The sequence below is a fragment of the Thunnus albacares genome, chromosome 19, assembly GCF_914725855.1.
Source record: "Thunnus albacares chromosome 19, fThuAlb1.1, whole genome shotgun sequence".
NCBI classification, from domain to species: Eukaryota; Metazoa; Chordata; class Actinopteri; order Scombriformes; family Scombridae; genus Thunnus; species Thunnus albacares.
This window is the reverse complement of record NC_058124.1, coordinates 26,688,885-26,710,375: the sequence shown is the minus strand read 5'-3', so window position 1 is coordinate 26,710,375 and position 21,491 is coordinate 26,688,885. Positions and strand designations below refer to the sequence as shown.

Genomic DNA, 21,491 nt, shown 5'->3' with positions numbered 1-21,491 from the left:
TTTGGTGCTAAGGATGTTTATAATGTTACAACAATGACTCAGAGAGAGGCAGCATGATGAAGGAATCCCAAATGTCTGAATAAACCAGATTTAACTTTATTAATAAATTCAAGTGTAAAAAAAGCTGAGACAGAGGAGGAGGAAGGGCCTCTTGTAGGTTGGCTAGGAGCCACTGAGTGGACAGGTGCAGTTGTTCAGACATAAATCACCAACCTGAGGCAGACCTTCTGGACACGAGCCTCTGCCATACATTACCAGGACAGACAGTTTTGGCGGAGCTCAGGTTACACTGCAATTTAATGTTTTTAAACAAGATTTTATCTAGCCGGAGAGTTGAAGAGCTGCAAGGTGAGATGCATGGAGGATTTCTGTTGTTTTTGTGGCTGCCAGCAGCTTTTGCTCCCACAGACAGTCACAGATGGAGAGACTCCCTCCATCGGACCAGCACTGCTGTAGCTGATGTTAGCTGCTGAAGTTAAATCTGTTTATCTCAATCAGCATATATTTGAAAAAAGGTGCAGGGCTGGGGGAGGTGGCTGTTACCATTCTACCATTTACATAAATTTCATGAAATAGAGACCTCCCAAACGGTCGACATTGGCCCGCCTTTTCAAGGCTGATTTCAAACAGTAGATGACAGGTTGAGCAATTTTCAACCCATGAAATGCAGATTTTTATAAATTTGGTCTCAATGTCAATATTAACACCAGCATTGATGTGTTTCATCATAATTCAGTCATATAATTCAGTTTACAGCTCAAAAAACATGTTTTAGTGTGCAGTACCTCTTTCATTTATTAAGTCCATGTTGTTTTAATTGATATGACTGTCAATTGATACATATATATGCAGTTACTTCTACGGTTCAACCTCAGTTTAGTCTCACTGGTGAAGTTTCTGCCTGGATTGAAACTATTTAATTTACTGAATCGCTATAATTTACAGATGCTCCCTTAATGCCTCACATGCAGAATATCTTGAAACTACAATTTTGAGTTGAGCTGAAGTTGATTGGATGAACTGTAGTAACCGTTCAAAAGGTGCTTGAGACATCCTGCGCTATGTCTTTGACATACAAACAAAGTTCCCGCGTTTGAGGAATGGGAATAGAGCTTAACTCTATAAACTTTTTCAATTCATTCTCTATGGTAGTTCTTATCACTACGGGCTGAGTCCCATCTCCGACCACAATGTGGGTTGCAATGGCAGAGTGGTGCTAGAAGCATCATTGTTTATGAGGTATTCTTATATATTTCTGAACGTGCCTGAGACATCCAGCACTAAGTCTTGAACATACATACCAAGTTTCACATAGTTTCACAGTACACAGTTCAATGGTAGAGCTTAAGTCTCTTAGGTATATTTATATATTTCGAGATAGGCAAAAGACAAACTTTTATATATATATATATATATATATATATATATATATAAAAGTATATATAAAATATATATAAAAACACACACATGGGGGGGTGGTGGTGTGTCTTCCTCAAGCTTGGGTCCTCTACCAGAGGCCTGGGAGTTTGAGGGTTCTGTGCAGTATTTCAGCTGTTCCCAGGACTGCGCTCGATTACCAAGGCTAAGTTACAAATACATATATATATATGTGTGTGTGTGTGTGTGTGTGTGTGTGTGTATATGTATGTATATATGTATATATGTATTTACACACGCAGACACAGACAGACAGAGATACTTTGCTTCATATAGAGAGATCACCAACCTGAGGCAGACCTTCTGGACATGGGCCTCTGCCATACATTACCTGTTCACCTTCAGAAGTCTATTCTGGTATCAGTCAAACCAAACCAACCAAAGACCAAACAATTCTGATCATTAAAAAAAAAATCAAAGAGGATGTAGAGACAGAAAAGCTCCACGTTTTATCAGACACATGGACTCATATTAAGAGAAGATGGTCAGTAAGTCAAATCATTAGTTAAGGCAGCCCTGTCTGTAAACTCTGAATCATGAACTTCACACTTTCCTCAGTTTAAAAAAATGGGTCTGATGGGCCTCTCAACAGTGGTGACTCTGGTTGGTCTAGTGCCTATGGTAAATATCTTCTGTTGATTGATTGAAATCTGCACCACACAGGTTCATGCTTTGACAGCTTCAAGTGGCAGCAAGAGATAAATTAAATGTTTAAAGGAGTTACACCCAAATTACCAAAACTTCACATACTATCTTCATGACTAGATATTACTAGAGGTAACTGAGAAAATATGGTATGTAATTTGGATAAACGAAAAGTTAATACCAAAAATGCATCTTGGCCTCACAAGATACATAGAAAAGCAGCATTAGTTCATGTATAGAAAGTAACACATCTGCTCATTCTTGCAGACAACAGCTCAAGACAACGACTCTGATGGCCCCGGTCAGTCTCTCCTTAAGTCTGAGAGGAACCAACTCGCCAGATAAAAAAATGCATTACTACTGGACAGGGGATATAAAGTAAAAAGGGGAGTTTGAAAAACCAGAAGAACCAAAGAGAGCCAGAGAGCCTCTTTAAAGAGTTTTCCAAATTAATTGATAATTTGATGATGATGAGAACTTTAGTAAGTGTGATAGTTTGAGGAGTCCTGATTACTCTGGAATAATGTTCCAACAGATTTCACATATTCTCTCTTTGTAGTTTTCTTCCATTGATTGCCTAAAATGGGTGAAAAAATTCTTCCATGTCTCTTTAAGCTGAAGCTCAAAGTCATGGTGAAAGAAACACTATTGTTTCACATTACTGAGGCAAGTTACTTGTGATCGGGGGTAAGAGATCCTGGAACGTCAAGTGGAGACTCAGGAAGGTGATTAGAAAAGTGTGACCTGTAAGAAATGAAACAAATGTGACGTTTAACTTTTAAAAGGAATCTCTTTGAAATCTGAAAATATTGAAGTTTAGAGATCATTAATCACAGTTACTGAAGCAAATGTTAAATGCTACAGTAGATTTATGCAAGAGGGTAAGAATAAGTGTTTTTACCTGAAGTAGCTCTTTTGGATCTGTTGATATCGTATTTCAAACAAAATCTTTGTCAAATTTGTCTAGAATCAGTAACAGCTGGATTTGATGAGACGTTTTGAAAAGCCTGAAGACAGATCATGAAATAAAGTCAGAGTTATGAGGTGTTGAGCAAAAAATTCATGCTTGTAAATTTAGTAAAACAACTTGTTAGTATTACACTTGTGAGAGAGATTTAAATAGTGGTTATCATTTAATGTATTTCTTGTATATATTATATATGTTACACATGTTTTTAAACTAAAGGGTCAGTGTTTGTTCTCTATTCAATGTGATGTAACATCACTGTGACACTGTGAAATAAGAAATTCTACCTCCTAGGTTAGTTGAACTCTTGAACTTGTTTGTATCTGAGGGTTGTTTGCTGACCTCTGGGGTTTATCTACAGATATCTTTGTCTTAATCCTACTGTTTTACAAACTGTGGGTCATCAGGTACCTAGTTGAGCTAAATTTGAAGGATGTCCTTGTTTGAAGTTATTGACTGACCATCAGGTCTCTGTGACATCATCCTATGACCCTTCTTGTTTGTAAGAAGGTGTAACGTTTGTTGAAGTGTCCATTTAGGGACCTGACTGTCTTTAACTTTGCTGGTATAAAGCTGTCTGGTTTGTGTTCTCGATCTTTAGAGAAAGGTCAACATTAACAACATGCTTTCTCTCCAAAAATACAAGATAACTGTATTTTTTTTTGGACATTTGTATAATTGTTACTGATTATGTGAAGAACTGTACAGTTTTGCAGCTATACTGGGCAAGAATTGGACAGAATTGTAATGTTTAATGCTCACTTGATCACTTTTTAAATCCTATATTATATTAAATGAAATCAAATCCACTGCTGTTTAAACCTGGTTCAACCTGGTTGATTTTCTAAATACAATCATTATTAATGAAATATTAGTCTGCTTTATTCACATGTGAGATATTTTCTGTTTTTATACATTTTGTGTGCTTTTCCCTTTTTCAGACTCTGATGTGAATGTGTTATAATCCAAATGTTGACCTGATTTATTTTCTTTTTAGAATGACTTGTGGTAAAAAGTGTAGTATTGATGATGACAACATTGTTTAAATGTTTTATCTGCTTGAATACATATTTCTATCAAACAAGTATCAGTTTGTCATCTAACAAATCTCTGTTCAGTCATAAAATCTACATCACTGTAGAAGTGCAATAACCAGATTAATTTGCTTGATGATAACAAATATAACAAATATAAAATTTACATTTACAGCTTTTGTCTAAAAAGTTTGTCATAAATTTTTCATTTTGAATCCATATGTTAACAATTTAGGAAAGACATTAAAGTGAAAGTTTACTGTTCAAATGACAAATTCCCGTTGAAATGTCATGAAATGTACTGGCTCCGTTGGTGTTTTAACAGAATCTTTTGAGTCTTTTCACTCAGAGTATTTTAAACTGAATTTGGATTGATTTAATTTTAGTTGTTTAAACTTTCATTTAGATTGACTCCATGATGTTGAGATCAGGGCTCTGTGGGGTCCAGACCATCTGTTGCAGGACTCCTTGTTCTTCTTTAGCTGAAGATAGTTCTTTATGACTCTGGCTGGATGTTTGGAGTACGTCTCCCTGATAGTACTGCATTATGGATAAGAACCTAAACATCTAAGGTGCCTAAAACATTTGCACAGTGCTGTTAATACAGTATGTGTGACCATTTTGAATTATGAATATACTTGTACTTTTGATACTTTAAGTAAATTTTTTGGGGGGGGGGTCAGAGCATTTGGAGGGAGTTGGAGCCTTTCCTGATTTTACTGTATTTAGTTCTGTATTTATTTCTTTTCAAATGGTCTTTTTTTAATCCAACACTGTTTTTATCATTTTATTTATTTATTTTTTTATTAATGATTTTATAATTTGTCTGTTTTTATTTTGCTGCCTTTGTGAACGTGGATTTTGAAAAGTTCTTTAAAAATAAAGATTATTATTATTTTATCAGAAATGTCAAAAATAACTTGCCTCTAAGAAAGGCAGGTAAGAAGTCAGAATACACCAAGGTCATTCACTATCTACTAATCATGGAGAATATCAGACAAATAATGTATTAACAATGAAATGAAAGAGGTGTCATTTAAATTTGCATAGAATATATCCTGCACGTTCTGGAAAGGTTTAAGCTGAATATTAATTATTCTTGTGTTTTCTACGGTCTCAACAAAGAAAAAAGTTTTCACTTATTTTTCCATTGTTTGTATTACAAAACATTTTGGAATGATATGTAAAACTTTCTGTCTAGAAAAACAGGTCAGATGGTCATGCTTTCTGGTAGTGATATCTTCATTTATTTTAAAAATAACTCAAATTAAAACTCAATGGACAAAAATGATAGCTTTTTAATCCATCTGTTTATAATTTTTGGTAAATCCACACACATAAAATGAAGTGGACCAATAGAAAACCAAACTTTACCTTATTTCTAATTGATATTAACCTCTATTACAACTCTATAGTCAAGATGACAAATAGAAAAGCTGCAAAGACCCAAACAAAATTTAAAACATACAAAATTATCGACTGTATCACTTAATTATTAACCTGTGCCCCTTTATTTATCTATTTATTTATTTTCATATGTATTGGTTTGCTTTTAGTGAATGTAAAAAGCTTCTTGCACAACCCTTTTTTAAAATGTTTTTTTTATGTCATCACTGAATTCCCTGGTACTCGGTTTCCTCTTTGTTCTTTAGACTTGTGTTGTTTGAGTTTCACTGTTATCAATAAAGTTGGGAGAAGAGAAATAAAGATACACCTGTGTGTCCTCGCTCATAGCTCCTCCTACTCCTGTCTCGTCGAGATGCGTTTTAGTAATTGAGAAATCTTTGAGCATGAGGCCATGAGATCGATTTCCGGGGCACAGGTATCAGGACGGAGGAGAGAGGAGACGAGTAGGCACATAATAGAAAAAAGAGAAGATCCCTCGGCCAAAACGGACTTTTACAAACGTACACAGAGTTTACTTTGTGGTGTTGGATGTATTTCATCGCAGTTTTCGTCCTTTTGGGGACGGGACTGACGGTAAACAGCGGTAAGGGAGTTTTTTTTATAACACATTAATATGACTCCGGTTAAATGTGAAAGTAATCAGATTTCTGTGATTATTTGAGTTTAATCTATTCATAATGATAGTTTTTCAGCTTTTGTAATGTTCTCTTATTCCATAGGCCTATTACATCAAAACAGACATGGGAAAAATGATTTACCAAGTTACTTAGAAAATCGTAATTTATCGCCTGCGTGTACAACATGTCGTCGGTAGTATGACTTCAGTAAACTTCCGCAAAAGATACACCTGTGTGTCCTCGCTCATAGCTCCTCCTACTCCCGTCTCGTCAAGATGCATTTTAGGAATTGAGAAATCTTTGAACATGAGGCCATGAGATCGATTTCCGGGGCACAGGTATCAGGACGGAGGAGAGAGGAGACGAGTAGGCACATAATAGAAAAAAGAGAAGATCCATCGGACAAAACAGACTTTTAGAAAAGAAAATGGAGGCAACTTTGTGGTGAAGATGTATTTCGTTCTTTTGGGGACGGGACTGACGGTAAACAGCGGTAAGGACGAGTTTTATATAGGCTAGCACATTAATGTGACTCCGGTTAAAAGTGTGTCTGTAATGTCTTTGTAACGATCAGATTTCTGTTGATTATTTGAGTTTAACCTATTAATTCTGATGTTTTTCATTTTTTGTACTGTACTCTTATTCCATAAGCCTATTATATCAAAGTAGACATGAGAAAATTGATCAAAAACGTAGGAAATCGTTAGTAACTTATGGCCTGCTTATGTAACATGTCAGGATGATTTCAATGTGGCCACGAGTTTATTTTTCTGTTTGAAATACTAAAAAGATAAAACAATGACATCATCATAACTATAGAAATGATAATTATTTTAATTATAGATTAACCTGACGATTATTTTCGCGATATATATTTTTTGAGTATTACATTAGAAAATGCCCATCCAATTTTCCAAAAGCTCAAGATTTCCTCAGATTGTTGGTTTTGTCCAACCAACAGTCCAAAACCTTAAAAAGAAGAATTTACTGATTCATATAAGAAAGAAAAAAGAGCAGATGACTACAGAAAGTTTTACAGTTGTGCTTGAAAAGAAAAATGAAACTATTAGCTTCTAATTATCTTAAATTAAACTGTTTTCACTGTAATTATTTGCTGCGTTGTTCCCTGTCATGGCCTGGAAAAAATTAGTGTTGCTGAAGAATAACAAAGTTCCGTAAGTCATTACTTTTGAACTATTCATGTTAGATGCTTGAAATTTTCAGGGATTGTGGCACATTTTTCATGTTATGGCTTGCTGAAAATTGTAATTAAACATTTTTTTGTCATGCTTTGGAGCACTATATCTTCACACTGAACCACATCAGATCTTTTAAATTTTGATATATAATAACCATGTTATAGTACTGTCTTAGCAACTAGGTGCATGTCTGAAAGAAATTAAAATTTCTGATTTATGAGGCATTAAAAATGGAAAAAATGATTTAACACCTATATTTCAAGCACATATTGCCCATGTATGACAAAGTCTACCATAAAAACAATCATACGACTGGAATGAACATGTTTTATTTAATAAATGCACAAAATATGAAGTTGATACCTTGAACCAAACTATATTAATTAAGGTATCAAACATGCTCTTCATGGTTTTGGGTGATTGTTTATTTCCTTGGTTGCCATCTGATGTTTTGTTTACGTATCCATGTGCTTCTGTTCCTTGTGTCTCTGCCCCCCCCCCCCCCCAACCACCTTATTCTGTTTATTAGCCAGGTCATTGTCTGCTTTGTTTTCACCTTTTCCTTGTTGTGTTTAAACACTGATGTTTCCCCTGTTTGGTTCTCCTCGTGTATTTAAACCCTTGTATTTAATCAAATTATTCTTTGTGATAGTAATGATGCATGTTATGCTATAATCTCCTTGAACTTATTGTTTGGTGGTTGTTCTCTGAGTGTGTTGCCTCATACATGTGGCTAAATATTCTGATTGATGCCAGTAAATAGATTGGTAAGAGTCCAAAGCATTAAGTCAAATCTGCTGGAGCTCATCTGCCTCGTCTGTAAACATGTCTGTCTGTCTTTCTCTCTGTGTGACTCTCAGAGAAACATTCCCTCACTTACATCTACACTGCCTTCTCCAAACCTGTTGGACTTCCGGGCATCCACGAGTTCACAGCTTTGGGTCTGATGGACGACAGGATGATTGACTACTATGACAGTGATCTAAAGAAAAAAGTTCCCAAGCAGCCCTGGATGAAAGAGCGACTTCCAGCAGATTACTGGGAGAAAGGCACACAGTCCCGCCTGAGCAAGCAGCAGTGGTTCAAAGACAGCATCGACATCCTGAAGAAACGAATGAATCAGACCGACAATGGTAAGATTCATGAAATGTGTCAGACTGGGATCACTTTTTGATGAATCAATAATTAACACTATGAAATTAACAACTGTAATACCTTTAGTAAAGATAAATGTTCCAGAAAAAATGAAGCTGCTTTTTTCCCCTTAAATCAGCAACAAGTGATAACTTCTAATTAGCTTCAATGAAACTGTTTCAATTGTAATTATTTGCTGCATTTTTCCATGCCCTCATTCTCTGTAATTTATTTCACTGTCACTCCCCTTTAGATGTCCATATTCTTCAGTGGATGGTCGGTTGTGAGGGTGAGACGAGGCCTGATGGCAGTGTGATGTTTAGTCGCGGCGTGTACATGTACAACTATGACGGACGAGACTTCCTGTCCTTCGACGACACCAACGCAGTCTGGGTTGCCTCCACTGATATAGCATTCCCGACCAAGATGAAGTGGGATGGTGTCCAGGTCCTAAAAGAATACACCAAAGGCTACCTGGAGAACAAGTGTATAGATTGGTTGACCAGGTTCATGGCATATGGGAAAAAGCAGCTGAAAGCAGCCTGTATGTATGACAGAAAATCATTTCTGTATTTTTATATCCATTATTACTAGAGATTATAGACGTGGCTTTAGTAATAGAAGGATTACTATGCAGGTTGTTAAAATGTCAAACATGAAATCAACTGGTCTTGATATTATTGGTATTCACACAAAATCTGGCTTTTTGTTTCTTCCTGAATTTTAGTATTTGTCATGGAAAATTGTCAGATCCAGACGTGGCAACATTTCCCATCAACAAACAGCACTTCACTAGGATTATGGTTCAATAGTATTTTATTGACTCTGAATCCTTTTGAATCCACTGAGGTTCAGCTTTCAACATTTGTAATAAAAGTTAAAAATAACTTCATGAAAGAAGGCAGAAACACTTCAGTTTCGGTTCCATTTTACAACCTGTTGCAACAACCTGAAAGTGAGATGAGCAGCAGAAGATATTAAATATGTATCTGACACATTTAAATAACTGCTGTAGCCTCCTGGTACACCTTATTTTTCACGAACTACTTGTTTCAAATAATAACAAACATGATCTTCAAATCTCAGAAAATTGTTTGGAAAAAGAGCAGAAATAATGAAATGAAGTGTGTCGTAGCAGCAGTGTTTTTATGTTGCTAAGTTTAGTATCACCAGTATGTTTTTGTGTTATACTTTTGTTATAATTAAAGATATCATTGTCACTATTTGTTGTAGTAGTTGTAGCAACAGATTCTATTAGTTTAGTTTATTATGAGGATGGTACAAACAGTATCACATGTGGTTTAGCATAATGCTATGTAGCCTCCCTGCAAACATTAACTCACCTAACATTTTCTCTTTCCAGCAAAGCCAGATGTGTACGTGTTTGCCACGAACACCAAAACTGAGACAAACGTCATGTTGACCTGCCTGGCCACAGGTTTCTACCCAAAAGACATCAAACTGGAGATCAAAAGAGACGGCCGTGTTCTGACTAAAGAGGACGGGTTGTTGACCTCAGGCGTTCGACCAAATGAAGACGACACCTACCAGAGAAGAGACAGTGTGGAGATTTTAAGGAGTGACGTTGCTTCATACAGATGTGAAGTCACTCACAGAGCATCCAATGTATATGTGGAGAAGATTTGGGGTAAGAAACTTTCTTATTTCAATTTACAATTTGTCACAGTTCAACAAAGTTGATTGGGGCAAAAATGAAAATGGTCAGATGATCAGACAGGTTATAACCAAGACAAACATAAGAAAATGAGATCCACGTTGTATTAAATCAGATATAGTCTTTACTTAATCATTTATGCTTCATATTGGACCTTTTTGTATTAGCTCAGGGTGCGATGCAGTAAGAGTCTGCATCAAAAGCTGCCTACTGTCAAGTTACTTCTTCACTGGAGGAGAGTATTATATTCAAAATGTGTTTAAATGTTTGTCTTTATTGAAGATGAAGTGGATTCATTCATTTTTAGCATCACAGTTAGTAGCTACAAGAGAAAAAACACAACATTAACTGGCAAGAACCAACTTTTTGAATTTTGAAATTTGGACTTTTTGGTAAGAATCCTTTTTGACTCTTGACATAGTCTCCACATTTCATGTTATTTTGTGTCATTAAATTGTATCTTATCACTTTTATCACATTATCACTGATTATCACGTCTACATTTTAGTACCATGCATCAACACTGAGTCACATGAAACTAAATATTAATGATGTTAAAAGTCAACTGAATGTGAAACTAATGTAAATGTTTTCTGTGTTTTAGATCATAAACCTCCTGACCCTCCTGGAGGAAACAGCGTAGGCATTATTGCTGGGGCGGTTGTGGTTGTGCTGCTTGTCATCATCGATGCTGCATTGCTGGTGTTGTTGTATAAAAAAGGGATAATTGGTAGGTGCAATATATATATATAATAATTGTGTTTTCTCAACAACAAGGTACCAGTGGAATGAGATATATTTTTTCCCATATTTTATTTTATATAATTTAAAAGAAAATACATAAAACATTTAATTCCTCAAAAAAACTAGATCTACTAAGAAAAGAAACTGATTCCTGCAAGTTTTCCAGCAAACAATTGAAAAGCTCTATTTATTTAACAGTTTTTTTTATGTCTTTAAATTGATTTAAAGAGTAACTACACAGTCAAACTCTGCTAGCTCCCTCCATCCCAGCATATTTAAAAGATGTGCACAGGATGACTGTAGGGGGCGTGGCCTCGTGGCTACGTAGTGCGTGATGCGGGAGGTACGGGGACGTCGACGAGAGCGGATTAAGACTGACCACCGCTCAGTGTAGCATGAACAGATGTAGAGCTGGTAGTCAGAGATAACCGGCCATGAGCAGCTGCTGTCAGACTCTCTGTGTCCGCCGGAGCTTTGACCGTCACTAGAAGCACATTCATGGCCCTTTGTAAAAGTTTCTACTACGAGAAGCTCTCAGGTGTGTGTGTGTCTGTGAGGGAGTGTCAGTACGTAGCTGTAGCCCTGCGGTTTATCATGTTAATGTTACCGTCATAAAGCTCTGAATACAGCACAGTTAGTTATCAGCGGGCCCATGTGTTGTGTTTACTGCCTCAGAAAAGGAATAAATTATTTGTATAACCAGGGTTCTCTGAGCAGCACGACGTCTCTTATCAGACCTGCTAACGTCTCCAGCAGCTCTGTGTGAGAGGAACAAACTGAGATTACAGTTAGCAGAGTTCTGATATTTATACTTGATGCAGCGGCTGAAATGAACCTCAGAGTCTTTTACGTCACGATTAGAGAATTTGGCTGAACTGAAATTTAAATCCAAACAGGCAGAAATGAGATAATTTGGAGCAGAAAAAGCAGTTTTATGTGTTTTGTTGGAAAAATCGAATCGGAGCAGTAATGAATACAAAATGCTTCGTCACTGCTGTTGTAAACAAAACGTGGCGCCATTTATTTATTTTTAAACAAAGCAGGACAGTCGGTTTCTAGTTTTCAATATGATCTGTGGAACAACACATAATGCTAATATTTCATCTAAAAGTAAAATGCTTCAGTTATACATATAGATTTCATTTGTGCAGCCCCTGAAGTCCCAAAAGATTGTTGTATTTATTTTGTTTGAGCATATTATGTGAAAAACATTCATACATTGCACACAAGTTGTTAAGGATGTTTATAATGTTACAACAATGACTCAGAGGGAGGAATGATGAACCTGTCTGGATAAACCAGATTTAACTGTTTAAGTTGAGTTAAAGTTTAAAAAAAGCTGAGACAGAGGTGGACACAAGTTGTTACCATGTTGGAAAGATATAATGAACTATACATTCATATAGTTCTTCTCTATCATGCAACTTGCTCTCATCGCCTCAAAACTGAGAGAATAAAATTTGATAGTTTTATTTTCACCTCTGAATTTCATACAGTTGAAGTCCTACTGCTCTGGGATTGTCCTCAAATTAAATCAGTGTTCAAACTGTGTATTTTAACGCTGTGTAATTTAAAGGACAATAGATTTATCTAATGGAGGGACTAAACAGTTTCAGACCATGTCATTGACTTGACATCCATGAATAATTGAGGGCCATGTTATAGAAGCACTAGAAGCATTAAGTAGCTATCCTAAACTCAAACACACCTTTTAAATAACTTGTTCCTACTAAAAAAATGTATAAAAGATTGTTTTTTGCACACAATATAACATCTCTTTGCCCCAAAATTAAAAATATCTTCTGTCTGGTCTTCAGGGGCTTTGTCCATAAAAATGTTTGGGGTCAAAAAAACAAAAACCACAAATTGAGTCTTTAAAAGCTGCTCAGTTAAACCACAAGTTCTGCAAATTACTAATTTCAGATAATCATTTTTCTCAATTGAAAAATGGATATGCATGTTTGGAATTGAAATAAGTCCAGCTGTTTGTTTTGTCCCAAGTCATGATGTTCTTCAGTTAGAGGCTTTTCCAGATTTAGAATCAGTTATGTAGTTTAGGAGTAGTAATAAGTTCAGCTGTTCATTAATGTGTTAATGTTGTCTTTATTAACAGGAGGAGGTGGACGCAACAATCATCAAGGTAACTATTTTATTTCTTCTCTTTTACTTGAAGGTTACAGCTTTGGTCAGACTTACTTAGCTTATAGGATCAGACTGGTGTTAAATATATTTCTTATTGTCAACAAGTAAAACCAACAAAGTGATGAGTCTGTCTCTACATACTTGTCAACGTCCCTCCCTGTCTGTGGCTCTCAACTTCAAGCTCGTTACTTCCTACTGAAGACGTAGATCAGAAATATTTAGTTTCATGTTTTTAATAAAGTCTCAGTCATTTTGTCACTGTAGTTTTTAACAAACAAACAGAGGAAATAGTGTATTTGTTGGGGACTATTTTCAGCGGTGGATGAATCCACATTTGAACTGTTGTGAGTATTTCTGGCAGCAGGACTGTGTGTGCAGGATTGAGTCTAAATAAAGGACAGTGTGTTCATGTTGATGAAGGAACATGTCACCCAGTACAGCGGTGTGACTCATTGACCACGGAGCCACAGAGGTCAACAGAGCTCTACGGCACAGAGGAATAAGATATATCACACAATACTTGTTAGTATAATTAATAAATAGAAAGCAGTCCAGGAAGCACTGATTTGTTGACGGCAACTTAATCCTTTTAGTTAGTCCTGGCCAGGCTGTAACTTCTGTATAATGAACTTGACAATAGTTAGTTTAGCTGATTTTGTTTTTTGTGTGTTAACTTTGTGTTTATTCACAGATACAGCAGTTGAAGTTCCTGACATAGGTAAGTGCTTTACTTTTCTGCTGTGGATTCTTTTAAAGTTTGAAATGTTAAATATTTTGGTGCTAAAGATGTTTATAATGTTACAACAATGACTCAGAGGGAGGCAGCATGATGAAGGAAAAAAGCTGAGACAGAGGAGGAGGAAGGGCCTCTTGTAGGTTGGCTAGGAGCCACTGAGTGGACAGGTGCAGTTGTTCAGACATAAATCACCAACCTGAGGCAGACCTTCTGGACACGAGCCTCTGCCATACATTACCAGTTCACCTTCAGAAGTCTAACTGGTATCAGTCATTTCTGTAAACACAGCAAGAATATAGACTTATAGACCAAAAGACAAACCAAACCAACCAAAGACCAAACAATCCTGATTATTAAAAAAAAAAAAATCAAAGAGGATGTAGAGACAGAAAAAGCTCCACGTTTTATCAGACACATGGACTCATATTAAGAGAAGATGGTCAGTAAGTCAAATCATTAGTTAAGGCAGCCCTGTCTGTAAACTCTGAATCATGAACTTCACACTTTCCTCAGTTAAAAAATGGATATGTATATTTTGAATTTTAATAAGTGCAGCTGTTTATTAGTAGTGTTAATGTTGTCTTTATTTACAGGTGCTGCTCTGCCAGCCACAACCAACAATGGACAAGGTAACTACTTTCTTTCTTTCCCATCAGAAAAACACTGACTGAGGCTTTAAAGGACAAGTTCACAATTTTTAAACTCTATCATAATCAACAGTCAGGTGTCCATATGAACAGTGAAAGAGGTTTTCCTCGCTGTAATCATTCCTCCTGTTCATACTGGATATTAAAAGATCCTTCAAATGTGCTTTCAATGTAAGTGATGGAGGCCAAAATCCACAGTGTGTCCACACAGTCAGAAGTGAGGGAGAAGGAGTAGATGATATTTCTAGGATTTTAAACTGGTAATTATACTTTTATTGTGGAAAAACTATATGAGAGACATTATTATTAGACGTAGATTATTTTTTATGTCTTTATACATGTCTGGAGGGGATCTTTAAGAAAGTAAACTTTGATTTAGCTGCGTTAACGTTACTCTGAAGATCAGATTAAAACTGAAATGAAGCAGCAGAGGTTTCATGACTTTGCGTCATTTCATCATCATTTCTGTATCAGACCTGCTGTATGTCAGCATGAAGCAAACATACACATAAATCTAAAGAAAAGAACCTGAAAATATACCACTGGGGAAGTTTCAGCCAGTAGAGATGAATATATGATGCAAGAAGAGGGAGAGGAGGACGATGAAGACACAAACTGGAAGATTAATTGTTGGATTCATTTTTGTGTCTGTTGGTTTAGTTTAGTTTCACTGAGCGTCGTCAGTTATGATGCTTTTTGGAAACAAACCTCTGAAACTGTAGAAGGTTCATAAGATGGATTTTACAGTTTCATCATAGCTTTAAGATGCTTTTGGGAAAAAACCTGGTTGTTTGGTCTGCAGCAGGGTTTGACAGCTTTCACACCACCATAAATGATCGGAGCCAACGCACCATTATGTTGATTTTCTATGATTTCTTCCTCTCACACACGTGATGTTGACAAACCTGAGAATATTATAAGATCATGTAAAAAATTAACATTATACATTAAAGCAGATTGTAGTCTTTAATTGTGTGTGTGGTCAATGACGTCAGTGAAGACGTGAACAAACGTCTCCTGAAGGACGAGAAGGAAATGAGTTAAAGTTTTCCTGTAGGAAGACATGATGTCAGCTGCTGAGCTACATGACTTTGTACAGATTCTGATGTCAGTGTTACATAATGAAATACTGTTTTGATAATGAGATCATTTTATTATTGATTGTCTCAACATATTATTAATATGAAAAAGGTTGACAATTGTTATGTCTAAATTAATAATCTAAATATGACCAAAGTCTGGCCCAACATGAGATCTTCAATATTTTTACTGTCTATTAAAAATCAAACATTATGTTTTAGTTGACTTTAAAATAATTATTAATTATAAATCACATGGCAAAACATGTTTGTTTTGTGTTTTGTCCATATTACCCAACTCTGCACCCACCAATGTTCATGTAATTTGAATAATAGATTAAAAAACAATAGATGACTGAGTTTAATCTTTGAAGTTTTAAACCAAACAGGAAATGAAGTTAGGAGGTGCTGGTGTTAATGGTGTTACAGGAAACCATCAAAACATTTTGTTATTGTCTGAAACTGTTGTGATGTTACATCACTTTAATCTATTATATATCATCATTTATAACATAAAGAAAGCTCTTCCTCTGCAGACATTGACTCAGGTCCTGAAACAGTATTTTAAAGCATTTTATCTTTAGTTTCCGTTGTATCCTCAGAGAATAAATAAATCAAAAGCAGTCCAGAAAACACAGATTGGATATAAGCAGTTATTACAAACCTCAATGCATTTTCTTTTCTTCACAGGGTCTTATGAGTCTCTCAACATGCGTGCCCCTGATGTCTCTTGTAAGTATCTTCTGTTGATTGAGTGAAATCTGCACCACACAGGTTCATGCTTTGGCAGCTTCAAGTGGCAGCAAGAGATAAATTAAAGGTTTAAAGGAGTTACACCCAAATGACCAAAACTTAACATACTATCTTCATGACTAGATATTATTAGAGGTAACTGAGAAAATGTGTTATGCAATTTGGATAAATGAAAAGTTAATAACAAAATGCATCTCAGCCTCACAAGATGTGTAAAAAAGCAGCATTAGTTCATGTATAGAAAGCAACACATCTGTTAATTCTTGCAGACATCAACTCACCTGACGGCTCCAATGAGCGTCTCCTTACTACCTAGCCCTCCTCTCATTTCTCAGTTTGTACATCCTCGATTCCTTTCCTGGCCTCCTCTCCTCGCATCTTAGTCCCTCCCACCTGAGATGCGAGCGGAGGAGGCGAGGCAGCAGATATTTAACAAAATGAGACATCCTCGCTTTGGAGCCGTCATGTCAATTAAAATAATGTGCTGCAGAGCTGCATCATCTGTCCATTGCTTTTTTTACAGCCTACTACTGTATTTAATGATCTCTGTCAGATGAGCAGAACAGTGTTCATGACAACTTATATATTTACTTTTAATTCAAATCGCAATGTGTCGTAATGCGACAAAGATGTACGGATGTCATACATTGTTATATTTTATTGAACGCACAAACACGCATATATATCCTTTATATATCTTATTGTGTGAAGCACTACAAATGGTTTGTATATTCCAGCTGTGTGTCACGCCTCTTTTATATGTCATGTGTGCTGAAAAGACTTCCTTAAAGGATAACCTGTGCATCCTCGCTCATAGCTCCTCCAGCAAGCCTCCTCTCTCCTTGAGATGCATTTTAGGAATTGAGACGTCCTTAAACATGACGCGCTGAGGTCGATTTCTGGGTCACAGGCAGGAGGACGGATGAGAGAGGAGATGAGGAGGCACAAAATAGATAAATGAGAAGAGCCCACAGTCTGAAGTCTGAGAGGAACCAACTTAGCAGGAAAAAAAGCGCTACTACTGGACAGAGGATATAAAGCAAAAAGGAGAGTTTGAAAAACCAGAAGAGACATTAAATTGACAGATAACACAAAAACAAGAACAATGTATTTAATTAAGCTCCGAGAGCTTCTTTAAAGGGTTTTCAAAGTTGATTTATAATTTAACAACAATAATAATAACTTTATTTGTATGACACCTTTCATACAAGAAATGCAGCTCAAAGTGCTTTACAACAAAAGAAATAATTTTTATGTAAGAACATAAAAACATGTAAAAACATTATTGTAACATAAGATAGAAAATAAAACCCGCTTGATAACATTAATTAAAATGAGATCAAATAAAGTGAAAATACATACATAGAATGTGTATTTCAGTAATTTGACACTTAATAAATGAAAGCTGAGAACGTTTTGTCATGTGTAGACAATCTATAAATCAGCGTCTAGGTCTCTGAAGCCATAAGCAAACTGAAACTCCCTTTTCCCAACGGACACAGACTCACCACCAGTCTTGATTAACCAAAATAAACCTCTTTTAGCTTAACCCAGAACATCTTCCTTCAGGTTTAACATCACTGTGGGTCTTATCTGTGTCAGGTGCAACCCGAAGCCGTCGCAGAAAAAAACACCCTTAGTGAAGTGTTAGTAATAAAATACAATAAAAAACAAAGTTAAAACATAGAAAACAGAATGTATAAAATCAAGTAAAATACAACGTTTTAAAAGTAGTGCAGTAGTGCAGAAGTGTGAAGCTGACTGAGAGAAAAGCTGATTAAAGGCTTAAGTGAAGAGATTTGTTTTTAGCTTTCTGTGATGATGATGATGATGAGAACAGTCGTAGTAAAAAGACACTACTTTGTGGTTGTAATGTTTCAGCAGTGATCCTAGAGTACAGGTAATACAGGGATTGGTCAGGTACCTAGTTGAGCTAAATTTGAAGGATGTCCTTGTTTGAAGTTATTGACTGACCATCAGGTCTCTGTGACATCATCCTATGACCCTTCTTGTTTGTAAGAAGGTGTAACGTTTGTTGAAGTGTCCATTTAGGGACCTGACTGTTTTTAACTTTGCTTCTGCAGAGGTATAAAGCTGTCTTAAACACACCTTTTTAAATAACATGTTCCTACCAAAATGTTTGTATTAAAGATTAGTTTTTGCGCACAATATAACATCTCTTTGCCACAAAATAAAAAATCTCTTCTTTCTGGACTTCAGGGGCTTCGTCCATACAAATGGATTTTAAAGTGGTAATTATACTTTTCTCATGCAAAAAGTATATCAGAAACATTATTATTAGACGTAGAGTATTTTTTATGTCTTTATACATGTCTGGAGGGGATCTTTAAGAAAGTAAACTTTGATTTAGCTGCGTTAACGTTACTCTGAAGATCAGATTGAAACTGAAATGAAGCAGCAGAAGCTTCATGACTTTGCGTCATTTCATCATCATTTCTGTATCAGACCTGCTGTATGTCAGCGTGAAGCAAACATACACATAAATCTAAAGAAAAGAACCTGAAAATATACCACTGGGGAAGTTTCAGCCAGTAGAGATGAATATATGATGCAAGAAGAGGGAGAGGAGGACGATGAAGACACAAACTGGAAGATTAATTGTTGGATTCATTTTTGTGTCTGTTGGTTTAGTTTAGTTTCACTGAGCGTCGTCAGTTATGATGCTTTTTGGAAACAAACCTCTGAAACTGTAGAAGGTTCATAAGATGGATTTTACAGTTTCATCATAGCTTTAAGATGTTTTTTTGGAAAAAACCTGGTTGTTTGGTCTGCAGCAGGGTTTGACAGCTTTCACACCACCATAAATGATCGGAGCCAACGCACCATTATGTTGATTTTCTATGATTTCTTCCTCTCACACACGTGATGTTGACAAACCTGAGAACATTATAAGATCATGTAAAAAATTAACATAATACATTAAAGCAGATTTTAGTCTTTAATTGTGTGTGTGGTCAATGACGTCAGTGAAGACGTGAACAAACGTCTCCTGAAGGACGAGAAGAAAGAGAAAGGTAAAAGTTTTCCTTTAGGAAGACATGTGTAACGGGTATAGGATGGACCCAATAGCAGCACAAATGACACTGGTATTTAACAAACAGGGAGTTCTCAAGGAGGCGCTGGAGGACGGCTTGGACATGGTGAATGTGTTCATCTCTGGACTGGGAGAAGATGAGAATGTCATCCAGGTAGACAAAGACGAACCGGTTGAGCATGTCTCGAAGAACGTCATTTACCAAGGGCCTGGAAGACGGCGGGGGCGTTGGTGAGGCCGAATGGCATGACGAGGTACTCGTAGTGCCCTGTTGGGGTGTTGAAGGCCGTCTTCCACTCGTCTCCCTCTCTGATGCGGACAAGGTGATAGGCGTTGCGCAGGTCGAGCTTGGTGAAAATGGTGGCCCCCTGGAGCAGCTCGAAGGCGGAGGAGATGAGTGGCAGCGGGTACCTGTTCTTGATAGTAATGTCATTTAGCCCTCGGTAGTTAATGCAGGGTCTCAGGGTCTTGTCCTTCTTCTCCACGAAGAAAAAACCCGCCCCGGCAGGAGAGGAAGAAGGACGGATGAGACCCGCAGCCAGAGAGTCATTGATATAAGTCTCCATGGCTTTTCTCTCAGGCTCAGACAAGGAGTACAGGCGCCCCTTGGGGGGTGAAGTCCCAGGCAAGAGGTCAATAGCGCAGTCGTAGGGACGGTGCGGAGGCAGAGATGTGGCTTTGGCTTTACTGAAGACTAGGCAGAAGTCGTGGTACTCCGAGGAGCTGGGGCTGGGGGAGTGAAGTGGCAAGGAGGCTTGCTGCAGGCACCTGAGATGACAGGAGGGGCTCCACCCTTGAATGGCCCCCGTGACCCAGTCGATGTGAGGGTTGTGAAGACGGAGCCAAGGATACCCCAGGATGAGAGGCAGACGGAGTGAGCTCAGGATGTGAAACCGGATTGTTTCGTGGTGGTTGCCAGAGAGCAGCAGATGGACAGGGGAGGTTTGATGTGTGACGTTTCCCAAGATGTGTCTATCTAGGGCTCTAGCGGGAACCGGTTGTGGCAAAGGAACCCGCCCGAGCCCCAACTGAAGGGCCAGCTCCTTGTCAATAATGCAGGCATCAGCCCCAGAGTCAATGAAGGTAGCCATGGTGTGGGGACCGTCCGGAAGGAGGAGCCGGGCCTGGAGCAGAGCTCTTTGGGGACGGGGAGACACTAGGGAAGTTGAGCTCACCAGGATCTCCCCCATTACTGATGAGCCCTGGCTCTCAGAGCTGTAGAGGAGGCAGAGTTGGCTGCGACGGCACCCCCATGGGAGCGGGACGGCAGAGGGCGATGGCCTCCCCCTTGACGCTTCTCTCGTCGCCGGGCCTGGATGCGGAGGTCGATGCGGGTGGCCAACTCAACCACCCCATCCAACGTGGTGGGCAGGTCATGGGAAACCAGTTCATCCTTGATGTAGTCGGCCAACCCGTTGAGGAATGCGTCGCAAAGGGCCGAGTTGTTCCACTTGCTTCGGCTGGCTCTGGTGCGAAAGTCTATGGAATAGTCTGCCACTGTTCTCTCGCCCTGTTTCAGTCCAATCAGACCTCCGATTGCCTCAGGACCACAGGTATCCAAGCCAAACACTTTGCGAAGCTCTGTGGCAAACAGGTCAAAGGAAGCACAGGCTGGTGACCGTCTCTCCCACTCGGCTGTCCCCCATAACCGAGCTCTGCCCGTCAGATGGTTGATGACGAATGCAACCTTCGCTCCCTCAGTGGCGAAGGTGCGGGGCTGTAGAGCAAACAGGAGAGAGCAGTTGGTGAGGAAAGGGCCACAGGTCTCTCGGTCACCCTCGTAGCGCTCCGGGATTCCCACCAGGGGCTCAGGGGCATCCATGGGTGGCAAAGGGGCTGGAGCAAGTGCAGGAGCGGTAGCAGGCAGAGCAGGAGGAGAAGCAGCCCCAGAGGCTTGAGGGGCTTGGGTTAGCAGGGCTGTTAACTGCTGCAGCTGTCCAGCTAACATTGTTAGCGCCTGCTCGTGGGCTGCTGCTGCCTGTTTGGTTTCAGCCACAGCTGTTGTCATCATGGCCTCATGCTGTTGAAGGACGCCTTTAATCCTTTCAAGGCGACTCAGCGGTGAGGGTTCGTGCGCTGGATCCATAATTGGTCAGATTGTACTGTAACGGGTATAGGATGGACCCAATAGCAGCACAAATGACACTGGTATAAACTTAGCAGTCTTTATTTCACACGATGTCAAGGCAATATAAGCACGGTCGGAGAAACACAGTTCTA

The 21,491-nt window shown here is 38.2% G+C and overlaps 1 protein-coding gene across 4 annotated transcripts in view; it reads left to right on the top strand.

The window, feature by feature from the left end:
• LOC122969172 (H-2 class I histocompatibility antigen, Q10 alpha chain-like) overlaps positions 1 to 21,491 on the top strand; it is a 223,634-nt gene that overhangs the window by 124,446 nt on the left and 77,697 nt on the right. Inside the window, exons 2-3 of one of the 4 annotated variants that reach the window (XM_044334724.1) lie at positions 6,018 to 6,073; positions 8,167 to 8,439. The exons of the other annotated variants lie outside the window; for them this stretch is intronic. Coding sequence (XP_044190659.1) covers positions 6,019 to 6,073; positions 8,167 to 8,439 — 328 coding nt within the window. The 5' untranslated portion in view covers position 6,018. The remainder of the gene's footprint in view (positions 1 to 6,017; positions 6,074 to 8,166; positions 8,440 to 21,491) is intronic. 4 annotated transcript variants of the gene reach the window in all.